This window comes from Sminthopsis crassicaudata, chromosome 2 (genome assembly GCF_048593235.1).
Source record: "Sminthopsis crassicaudata isolate SCR6 chromosome 2, ASM4859323v1, whole genome shotgun sequence".
NCBI lineage: Eukaryota > Metazoa > Chordata > Mammalia > Dasyuromorphia > Dasyuridae > Sminthopsis > Sminthopsis crassicaudata.
Genome location: NC_133618.1, coordinates 271345796 through 271357399, shown reverse-complemented (window position 1 = coordinate 271357399; position 11604 = coordinate 271345796). Strand labels below are relative to the sequence as shown.

The window sequence follows — 11604 nt, the reverse complement described above, 5'->3', positions numbered from 1 at the left end:
GATTAGTTCAGAGTCACGTGGCTAGTTAAATGTCTCCGTTTGAATTTGAACTCATATTAGTCTAGCTTTAAATCCAAAGCTTGAATCTCCTGCGCCACTTTTAAATCAGTCCTCTATTATAAAGGGACTTGCTACCTAATCTTTCCAGCTTGGAGGATTGGGCGTCCTCCAGCATCCACTTGTAGTGGTCGGAACTGTTTGCTTGGGGATTTCGCGCTGCCGCGGAACAGCATCTGCATAGGACGCAGACGCAGGCGGAAGTCGCTCTCTGAAGCCGAGAGAGGTCAGATGGGGAGGTTGAGCTGTGCTCGGAGAAGGGAAGGAGAGCGCCATGAGGTGAATTTGGGGGAATGCGTTAGGGCTCGGACCACCGACTTCCGGCCTCGGAAGGAGGATGATTAGGGTCAATTAGGCTCCGGACTACACTCTCCCAGCTGTGGCCGGCCGCGCCCCCGGCCCGGAAGGGGTTTTAATCTGGAGGATCCAGATTTGTGCCGGGGAAGGAATGAGAACTCTTGTAGCCTAACGACCTCGTTTACAGGTGAAGAATCCCTGGGTTTGCACGTCAGAGTCCCCGAGGTGTAACTAGGGATTGACGCGGAAGCGTGGGGACCCCCGTCTGCCGCTCTAAAGCGGCGCCTCAAGCGCTTGTATTACTAATTTTAAATCACCCACTCCGGGGCTAGAGGTCCTGCCCGGGATGAGAGATGCAGGGGTCGTGCGGTCTAAACTCTTTATTTTATAGAGGAGGAAACTGAGGCGAAGTGCTTTACCTTCGACAGAGGTAGGATCTGAACCCAAGTCTCGAAGGCTTCAGTGTCTGTGGGTGGCAGAGAGAGACACGGGAAATAAATGATGGGGACCTTGGTCTACCATCCTGCCAAACTATTGAGCATTACGTAAGACCGTGCGTAAATTGAAGAGTTAAAAAACAAAACAAAACATGGAACCTAGAATACAGATTAAGGAAAAATGGAAATATGATCATTGTTCTCTCTAGAGGTACGGGATTGTATTAAATTGTTAGCCACTCGGTACCTGATTTATAGAGCTTTAAGAGGTAGGTTTGGAGTCTTGGAGACTAGTTTTCTTGAGTTTAAATCCAGCCTCAGACACTTCCTGTGTGACCCCGGGCCACGTAGCCCCACGTGCCTCAGTTTCCTCATCTGTAAAAAGAGCTACAGAAGGAAATGGAAAAATCCAATTGGGGCCAGCGCTTAAGTGATAGAACACTAGGTTGTATCCCAACCTCACAACCAAACTGATTCGCAGCTGATGCTAAGAATTTCAGATTTGCGAAAATGTTCAAACTCGCCCCCAACTAGCAGTGCCTTAGGGTTTGAAATGCCGGGGAAATCATTTCAGATTTCTTTTTTAAAATATTTGTTTTAATCAGCCACTCTTAAGTTTTGTCTAACTGGGCTCCTTTGACATATATCATCTCCCCATGTTGGAATGTCAGCACTTAATTCTTGCTTAGGCCTTTATCATGGGTCATTCATGTTTACCTTTTTATGCTTCTCTTCACTTTTGTGTTTGAACTTCAAAGTTGCTACAAAACTCTTTTTAAAAATTATTATTATTATTATTTTAAGGAATGCTTTAGAAATCTTTTATTTCATTAAATAACCCATTTTTTCCTTTGCAACATTACGTTCAGTTTTGCTGAGTAAGTTATTCTTGGCTACAAACCCTTCTCATATCCTTTGTCTTCTGGAATTCCAAGTTGTGTTGTAGTGGGATTGAAAAATAGTGATTGTTGCTCCTGAGTACTTGAATTTTTTCTTCGTAGCTGTTTGCAGTATTTTTTCTTTGACCTAGAAGCTCTGGATTTTGGCTCTGATATTTCTGGAAATTTTCACTTTGGGGATTTCTTTCAAAAGGTGATCAGTGGATTCTTTCTTTTCTGCTTTGTCTTTTGATCTTAAGAGAGGTGCACAGTTTTCTTTCTTTTTTTTTTTTTTTTTTCCCCTGAGGCTGGGGTTAAGTGACTTGCCCAGCGACACACAGCTAGGAAGTGTCATGTGTCTGAGACTAGACTTGAACTCGGGTCCTCCTGAATTCAGAGCTGGTGCTCTATCCACTGCTGCGCCACCTAGCTGCCCCCTACAATTTTTTTTTTAAGATTTCTTGAGCTAAGAGGTCAAAGCTCTTTTTTTGATCATGGTAGTCTAATTGGATAGTCCAATAATTCTTAATTTTTCCCCTTTGAGCTGTTTTATAGGTCATTTGGTTTCCCTGTGACATATTTTACAATTTCGTCCACTTTTTTTTAGGTTTTTTGACTTTGAATATTTCTTTATGCCTCATGGAGTTATTGGCTTCTATTTAGTTCATTCTGATTTTCTAGGAGTTTATTGCTTGGTCAAGGTTTTATATTTCTTGAATCAAGCTGCTAATTCCCTTTCCTGTTCTCTCATTTCTTTTCCAGTTTTTTCCTCAAGTACTCATTCCAGTTATAATTTATCTTCTGACTCTTAAAACCAAAAACCAACCCCCCCAAAAACAACAACAACAACAAACCAACCTCTTTAGCTCTTCCAGGAATTCTAGTTGAGTATGTGCTCAAATTATGTTTTTCTGTAGGATTTGCTTGTAGATGGTTTGGAGTCATCTCTTCTGCATTTTTTTTTTTTTTTTTTTTAGTTTTTCTGAAACCATAATAGCTCATCAGAGAATGATCCTTTTTTGGGGGGAAGGGGGGAGGTTGTTGTTTTTCTGTTCTACTTTCTAACTTCAGACTTGATATAAGAACTGGATAGTGAGGAATTCCTGGAGGGAGCTGTCCTATTGCTACTTTTTTGGGTTACTTAGGATTGTGTTATTCCTGATCTCAAGCATTCAATGCTCCCAAAGTGATCTGATCCACTGCAAACTGATTGCTGCTCCCCTGCTCTGAACTTCGCAAGTTCCTGGGTGCCCAGCTGCTATTTTCCATCCCTGTCAGCCAGCTGGAAAGTGTGTGGGTGCACAGAGGCAGACTTGTCAGCTTCCCTTTGGTCTGGATTCCTCCCTGTTGTCCTTCTGGAGGCAAGGCTAGATGTTAGAATTGAGGCCTTGCTCAGAGTCTCAGCCACATTGCCACTGTTGCTGTCTTCTGGACTTCTTTTTCAAAACACCAGCCAGGGCCTTCTTCCTGGGAAACACCCTTCTTACTTGGACCTTAGATTGGACAGTGTGACTAGGCTGCCATGGCTCCTGTCCCCGTCTCTGTGTCCTGGTGTAGGTCTGGGCCCTGCATTCCTACCCTTGGCCTGTCCCACATGTGGACCTGGGTCTCACAAAGGATACACTTGGACTTTTTCTGGATTTTCCCATCAGGTTTTGGCTTGGTACATTTTATAGAGGTTTGGAGGAATGAAAGGAGCTCAGATATGCTGTTTCTTCTCCTCTGCCATCTTGGCTTCACCCCTAATTTTCTTTATATTTTATAGAACTTAGTGATATGATTATATGTTTTCTAGTAAACAGGCTCAGGAAGATGTGGTTTATTATGATGCATTTTACATATTCTGGTTACATTTTGAAAGAAAGGATAAATTTATTGCTAATTTGGTAACTCCTGTTTCTTTTGTTGCAGGTAGAGGTGGACTTGTAGCTGTAGTTTCTTTTCCCTAATGAATTGTGGAGAATTTTCTGATTTGAATTGGTTCTACAATGGCTTTACTTCACAAACTGCTAAATGGCATTCATTTTCCTAAGTTATGCAGAATACAAGATGCTGCACAATGTTTTTTGTTGGGATCTGTTTTTACTGGCTACCCCTCTAGAGTGTACAGTAGTATTAAAAAAACAGAGGCTGCTTCAGACAGATCTTCCCCTGAAGGAAAGACTCAAGGTGGATTAGAAAAGCAAACTAAGAGTGAAGTTGGTGTAGATCTAATTTCACCTAAGGAAAAGATTGAAATTAATTTTGACAAAGCAATTAGGGCTGAGATAAAGGATCATTTTAAACTTTTAATGAAGGAGGTGGTAGGCCGTTGGATAGGACCCGAAGGTCGCCCTTTACATGAAGTTTTATTAGAAAATACTAGGGTAATGTGGCAATTTCGCAGTAATGAAGATTTGGATAAGTGGTTAGTGACATCTGACAAGACAATAGGAGGCAGAAGCAAAGCTTTCCTGAAAATGGCCAGCAATAACCAAAGTGCACTCTTCTATGGGATTCTCAATACTGAACTACCTCATGATGGTGAAACGCAACGCAGCGGATACTGTGCAGTGACATCTAGGATTCCAAGGGTAAGTGAAATGATCTAGTTCTTGGGCTCTCCAAAATGGCCTTTTCTTCAGTCTCAGTTTTAGTTTTTCTTTATGAAAAGGGAAATGCTTGGAATACTCCAAGTGGAGAACTAATTTATATTGAGGTGTGCATTTTTAGCACCGGTCCTTGTTGTCTAGCCTGATCATTTGGGCCAGAATAGGTCATTCCAGTATCAGAAAAGTCCTGGGTGTCCAGTTTTAGAAATGGCAGGAGAAGATTTGAGTCTGCTGCTCTCTGCGAGCCAATGGCTCAGCTTTGAGTTAAGATCCCAGCAGCTGGCTCAGGCTCCCCTTAGAGGAAGCCCAGCTTTTCAGGACACTATGAATGGTTTAGGCACGTCCTGTGCCAGACTCCCACTCCTGGCTTGGGTGAGTTTGGATTTGTCTCAGCAGATTGGGAGACAGACTGGTTGGAATTAGTTACTTGTTTGGACTTGTGTTGTATCATGTTGCCACTCTGAAGTTTAACCTTGAGTTCATCCTGTACTCTTCCTTATTTTTCACTGTTCTGTTTCCAAATAGTTGCCAAATCTTGTCCAGTTTACCTCTACATTATCTCTTACATCCTCCTTTCACTAACTAGACCTTGTGACTATTATTGCAATCTCTTAATTGGGTTCCCAGCTTCCAGTCTCTTCCCCTTCTTAGCCGACTTCCACACAGGCACCAGAATAATTCTTCTAAAGTAACAGCTTGACCACTTTACTACTCAAGAAAATTTGGTAGTGGCCTATTGTCTGCTTCTCTAATAGAAGTATGAATGGCATGCTTCTTTATTAGCCCTATAGAATCATGGTAGAATCTCTCCAGGCCTCTCTAAGATCATCCTGCTGATTGTTTTTTATAGAACAATAATATTCCATAACACTCATACAACATAACTTATTCTCCAATTCTCCAATTGATGGGCATCCATTCAGTTTTGTTTTGTTTTTTTTTAATACATAATAATAGCTTTTTATTTTTCAAAATACATGAAAAAATAGTTTTCAACATTCACGCTTGCAAAACCTTGTGTTTCAAATTTTTCTCCCTCCCTTCCTACCATCCCTCTCCCCTAGACAGCAAGTGATCCAATATAGGTTAAACATGTGCGATTCTTCTAAACATATTTCCACATTTATCATGCTGCACAAGAAAAATCAGATCAAAAATGAAAAAGTAATAAGAGAAAAAAAACAAGCAAGCAAACAATAACAAAAAAGGTGCATGGGGTTCAGATGGCTCTCTCCTTCACAAGTCTATTGGAATTGGCCTGAATCACCTCATTTTTGAAAAGATCCAAGTCCAGCACAATTGATCATCATATAATCTTGTTGTTGCTGTGTACAATGTTTCCTGGTTCTATTTATTTCACTCAGCATCAGTTCATGGAAGTCTCTCCAGGCCTCTCTAAGATCATCCTGCTGATTGTTTTTTATAGAACAATAATATTCCATAACACTCATATAACATAACTTATTCTCCAATTCTCCAATTGATGGGCATCCATTCAGTTTCCATTTCCTTGCCACTACAAAAAGGGCGGCTACAAACATTTTTGCACATTTGTATTGAGACCCTGGATATCTTAGAATCAGCCAGAGTCAGGATAAGTAAAAGTCTTATTCTTCAATTTTTGGGGTCGCCATCAGGGGATTAGATCTAGGAATCTCCACACCTCCTTCCTCTCTCTCCACTGCCCAAGAATGAATCCTCCTCATCCTGCCTAACCCTCTGATCTCTCCTCCCTTCTCTGACCACACTCACAGATTGAACCAGCAGAGTTAAGTAGGGTCATCCTCTAAACATGTTAATAGAGAATTGTCCAATTGGTAATTAGCCCTGAGTGCTAGGTTACCTGCATCTAGGTTAAGTACATCTGCTCAGTTCTAGCTCTTTACATATGTAGGTCCCTTTCCCTCCTTTAAGATCTCTTTGGGATATAAGCCCAGTAGAGACACTGCTGGATCAAAAGGTATGCACAATTTAGTAGTCTTTTGGGCATAATTCCAAATTGCCCTCCCAGAATGGTTGAACAAGTTCACAACTTCCTCAACAATGCAGTGTCCCAGTTTTCTCACATTCTCTCCAACATTAAACATTGTAGAGGACCAGAACTTTGGAAAAGCATACTTGAAAAAAGGATACTTACAATAAGGTGTTAAATCAATGGAATTGATGAGATAATGGTTCTCTATGGTTCTCTCTAATGGTTCTCATACTATATACTATACTTAGTATGGGATGTAATGGTTCTCTAGTTCACACATACTCAGTATGCTGTAATGATGTGATCATAGCAAGGTATATTAAGTCTGAGAAGGATTGGAAATGAGACGTTCCATCTTTGGTCATCCTCCTGGTGGCTCTCCTGACTACTGCACTCCTCCACTAAGATCAAGATTGTGTTAGACTGTGACAGACACAGACTGTAAAGGAGACGTGAACAAGACAATAAAAATCTCCAGAAAGCTAGCCTGAACATTACACATCATGTTCTTTTTTGTTTTGTTTTGTTTCTGCTTATTTCATTCTGCAACAAATTTTTTTTTTATTAAAGCTTTTTATTTTCAAAACATATGCATGGATAATTTTTCAACTCTTGCAAAACCTTGTGTTCCAATTTTTCACCCCTTCTTCCACCCTCTCCCTTAGATGGCAAATAATCCAATATATGTTAAACATGGTAAAAAAAATATGTATATTAAATCCAATATATGCATTACCTATTTATATAATTATCTTGCTGCACAAGAAAAACCAAATTAAAAAGGAACAAAAATGAGAAAGAAAACTAAATGCAAGCAAACAACAAAAAGAATGAAAATGCTATGTGGTGATTCACCCAGAGTTCCCATAGTTTTTTCTCTGGGTGTAGATGGCTCTCTTTATCACAAAATCATTGGAACTGGCCTGAATCGTCTCGTCATTCATCATGATTTTTTTCCGTCATTTTAGTCAATCTGAGAGGTGTGAAGTGGTACCGCAGAGTTGTCCTAATGTGCATTTCTCTAATCAATAGTGATTTAGAGCATTTTTTCATAGCAATAGAAATGGTTTTAATTTCTTTATCTGAAAATGTTCTGTTCATATCCTTTGACCATTTAGCAGTTGGAGAAAAGCATAGCTATTTTATTAAAGTTATTAAGATTTTCAAAAATTTTTGTAAACCATTCATTAAAATAAGGAACTAAGTATTTATCATATGCAAAGCGTCATTTAGTGGAAGGTAGTTTGCCCATGCTGAATTTAATTTTAATTTTAACAACAAAGATTTATTCTGTGTGTAATACATAAAAGTCCTAAGAGTAGAAAAATGAAAAAATGACATTCCCTACTCTCAAGGAGCTTACAGTGTTACAGAGATATAGAGAACCACAGATAAGTATGTTACAAAGAGCTCATAGATAGTCCAGAGAATGGGGTAGGAAGGAGTTTTTTAAATTCAGAAATACAGAACCATAATATCTTTTGCTCAGATACTAATAACTATTTAGTGTCCTATTTTTACTATTGTCCAATATTATTAAATTTGAAGAAAGTCAAAAAGTTCTTCTATAAGAAAGAAAAAAAATAACTAGTCTTTTCTGATTATGATTTTAGATGGTAGATTTGTATTTTACAGCTAATGGATAGTGCCTTCACTGTTAATATGAATATTAGGTTATATTATTAAAATTATCCATTTAATATATTAACCTTTTTTCATGCTTTTAGGGTGCTTTTGAGAGGAAGAAGTATTATGATTGGTCCAATTTTAATACTCTATATCTCCGTGTGCGTGGGGATGGTCGGCCCTGGATGGTGAATATCAAAACAGATACCAACCTCATCCATAAAAGTCATCATTTATATAGTTACTTCATGTACACACGTGGTGGGCCATATTGGCAAGAGGTCAAGGTAATAAAACAAAGATTTCCTCTGGGTTTTGGAAATGAAATCCTTTGAAATCATGACTGCAGCTTGATTTTCTTTGTATTAATCTCTACTGAGAGAGTGAAAGAGTAGAGTGTGGAACTGTTTTATTTGGAAAATAAAGAACTGGTTTGCCCTTTATAAAATAAAATATCAAATCATGATACAGTATATATTGACATGGTTAGGTAATGGTAATCCTCAGGAATGTGCTAAGTCACAGTGATTTTACATCAGTGCCAAATGCATAAATGGATTTCTTTTCACATATATTTTATATCATAACAACTCTGAACCATCTCTACTTAATGAATAGCACTATTAAGTTCTCAAAGAAGAGAAATAAGTTTCTCATGAATTAAGGTTATTGAAATTTTATGGAACAAAATTGCATCAGTGGAATTTCTTAGGGATACAAACAAAAGGCTGCGGGATGTTATTTTATGAGATTGTTTTTTTCATTTCTTACTACATTTATTTGAACTAGTAATATTTCATTTGGTTAGTACTTGCTTTATGTTTTCTTAGATTCACTTTGTGCAGTGCCTGGCACATAGTAGGTATTTAATAAATGCTTGTTGATTGGTTGAACCTTTCACATACATTATTGCATTTGTTTACAATTTTTTTTTTTTTTGAGGCAATTGGCATTAAGTGACTTGCCCAGGATCACCACAGCAAGGAAGTGTTAAGTGTCTGAAGCCAGATTTTAGCCAGATTTGAACTCAGGTCCTCTTGACTTCAAGGCTGATGCTCTATCCATTGTAGCTGTCCCCATTTGCTTAAATCTTAAAAAAAAAAATTTCCTCAGAGCTATTTAGGGCAGGTATTATTTATTCCCCTTTTTATTAGATTGGGAAAATTGATATTTATGGAGGATAGATAAATTGGACAAGGTTGTAAGGGGCAGGACTTGAAATAAATTTTGCTGCTGTATTGATTTCCATATTATTCATCAGAGAAGCCAGAACCACTAACCATGGGACAGGGAGATCTGAGGAGACTATAGTATTAGGCTGGTACATATTAGTGTTTCCCTATGCCAAAAATTGTATACTCAAAAATGAACAAAATCTTGTGTTTAAATACTTTTAAAGGCACACCAAATTGTTTTCCTTGCCTTCTCTGTATAAATCTTATGACAACAGTACTTGACTTAAATGATTTTTCTCCCTATAATACTTTTTAGATTGGTAAGGAAATGAGATGTCATAAGGAATATATCTTTTAATTAATTGTTTGATGTTGTTTAACCCTTAGTGAGCTAAGAAAAAATAAGATTCTCAAAGATTAATTAAAATTGCTTAAATTTATGGTGGAACTATATCCACATTTTTGCATGGTTCCCTTCTCCTTTTATAAAGAAAAGAAATATCAAGATTCACTGTTTAGATCAGAGTAATTTCAGATAAGTTTTTCCAAAACATAAGCTTGAATACAGGGTAAAAGGTTGAATGAGAACTGGGAAGATTGGCAAAAGGGCTACCAGAAAGGTGTTTTTTTTTTTGGTTTTTTTTTTTTTTTTTTTAAATAAAATGAAGTATGTAAAATATACAGCATAATTAACTGGACGATTGCTTCTATTAAGAGAAGAGAGAGATGAGAGAGAGAGAGAGACGCGTGTGTGTGTTGTGTGTGTCGTGTGTGTGTCGTGTGTCGTGTGTGTCGTGTGTATGTGTGTTTAGAATTTAGAATCAAGTTTTAAATTAATTGTTGTCCCCTTGTCCCTTGTCATGGTCAAATCTGAGTAAATGACAAAGTTCTCTGCATCTCAAGCATGAGTGATGAGATGACGTGCTTTCTTACTTCAGATTCCATTCTCCAAGTTTTTTTTTCTCCAGTAAGGGGCAGGATCCAGGATAAACCAGCATCCATTTCTTACAGACCAGGTGAGTTTTTTGTGAATTTTCAGGATCAGTTAGTCTTTTTGAGTAATGCTGTTATAGTGAAAGTGTTCACTACATTTTTCCACTGATAACAGTGGATGAGCCAATGCTACACCTAAGCTGATCCTCAGTTCTTTTATTTATTAGGCAGAATAAGAAATGAAGGAATTGTAGACGTATGTTTCATCTTTAAAATGGGGTGACATATTTCAGAATCTAGGGACTTCTTACAGTGGCACAAGTCTGTTAAAGGGCCTTCCCTAGAAGGGAATTAGGCCATAGTGAATTGGATAGGAGAAAGGACATATGTGAGGAGAACCACTGTTAACATTTTTATGGTGTTTAAAGAGTCTATAAATCCTCTTATAAGAACTCTGTGAAGCAAGAATTATATTATTTTACATACGAGGAAGCTGAAACACAGAGAGGCCCTTGGCATGGCAAGGTAAGTGATAGAGCCAGCTTTCAGAAAATTCTCTGTCCCCTTTGTCATGCAACCTTTCAATGATCTGGATGGGCAAGTGATAATCTCCTTTAGCTTTGCTTGAGAGGCCAAAATCTTTTTTTAATACTTCCTAGGGATTAGCAGGGTTTTACTTGTCTTTATTGGAACATAGAAACATCTTACACTGAAGTGTGAAGAGACTCAGCTATAATAAACATTTTAGAGAATTATAGATATATTATAAAGAATGAACATAAAATTTTAATTGTTTTCTTCCTTTTCAATACAGATCAGTAGTGTTGGATTCACCCTGGCTGATAAAGTTAATGGTCCGTTTTACCTGGAAATAGATTTTATTGGAGTATTTCACGACCCAACCCATACTGAAGAATTTGCCTATGAAGATAGTAAAAAAATTTGTGGAAAACTTTAGCCAGCACAGTAAATCATCATTTCTTTGTAATTAAGTAGTTTGTATCATTCTGTTACTTGACAGTGATGAAATAAAGTTTATAGTATTAGCATTTTATGCAGTGTTATTTCTGAAGTGGAACAGAAACAATCTTGGATCCAAATCTGAAGAGAAGGCAAGGGATGTATGGGGCACTTAGGATAACAATTTGTTTTAAGTAGCATTTAAAGTCTGTAAAATGTTTTCTTCACAATAACTAGGTAGTGGCCTTAATAATATCTTTTTCTAGGTAAAGACTGAGAGGTATGTAACTTTCTTGCCTCAGCCATTAGCCATGTGACCATAGATTCTAAATTCAGCTTTACTTTCAATTCTAAAATTCTCTGCCTTCCATTTTTCCTTTCCTTCCCCTTTGATAAGGCAAGAAAAACAAAACCTATTACAAACACATATAGTCATACAAACAAATTTCTGGATTAATCATGTTAAAACCATGGATTCTCAACCTAGGGATTCTGATCTCTGCAAGCTAGACATACTGTACTATGAGGTTTTCAGGATAGCAAAATAGCTCATAGATCTATTGTAACCTGAAGCTCATTCTTTTTATTTCCATGTAGCTGTCTTTTTAGGGACTCAGATAATTTTTTGACTATGAATATAAATTTTAAGAAAATGTTTTTATATGGCTGCCTTAA

At 37.7% G+C, this 11604-nt stretch overlaps 1 protein-coding gene across 1 annotated transcript; it reads left to right on the top strand.

Moving 5' to 3' along the window:
* The first annotated feature begins 273 nt into the window (after positions 1 to 273).
* Positions 274 to 11018, top strand: NDUFAF1 (NADH:ubiquinone oxidoreductase complex assembly factor 1). Its single transcript, XM_074289333.1, has 5 exons — positions 274 to 541; positions 3581 to 4242; positions 7963 to 8148; positions 9975 to 10052; positions 10784 to 11018. Exons 2-4 carry the CDS (start codon positions 3658 to 3660, stop codon positions 10005 to 10007), a joined length of 804 nt encoding a protein of 267 aa, XP_074145434.1. The 5' UTR covers positions 274 to 541; positions 3581 to 3657; the 3' UTR covers positions 10008 to 10052; positions 10784 to 11018.
* Positions 11019 to 11604: the final 586 nt, after the last annotated feature.

Coding starts and splice junctions, on each gene's coding strand:
- NDUFAF1 (XM_074289333.1), top strand. CDS start 3,658: ATGGCTTTACTTCACAAACTGCTAAATGGCATTCATTTTCCTAAGTTA. Junction 4,243..7,962: donor TGACATCTAGGATTCCAAGG/GTAAGTGAAATG, acceptor TCATGCTTTTAG/GGTGCTTTTGAGAGGAAGAA. Junction 8,149..9,974: donor CATATTGGCAAGAGGTCAAG/GTAATAAAACAA, acceptor TTCTTACTTCAG/ATTCCATTCTCCAAGTTTTT.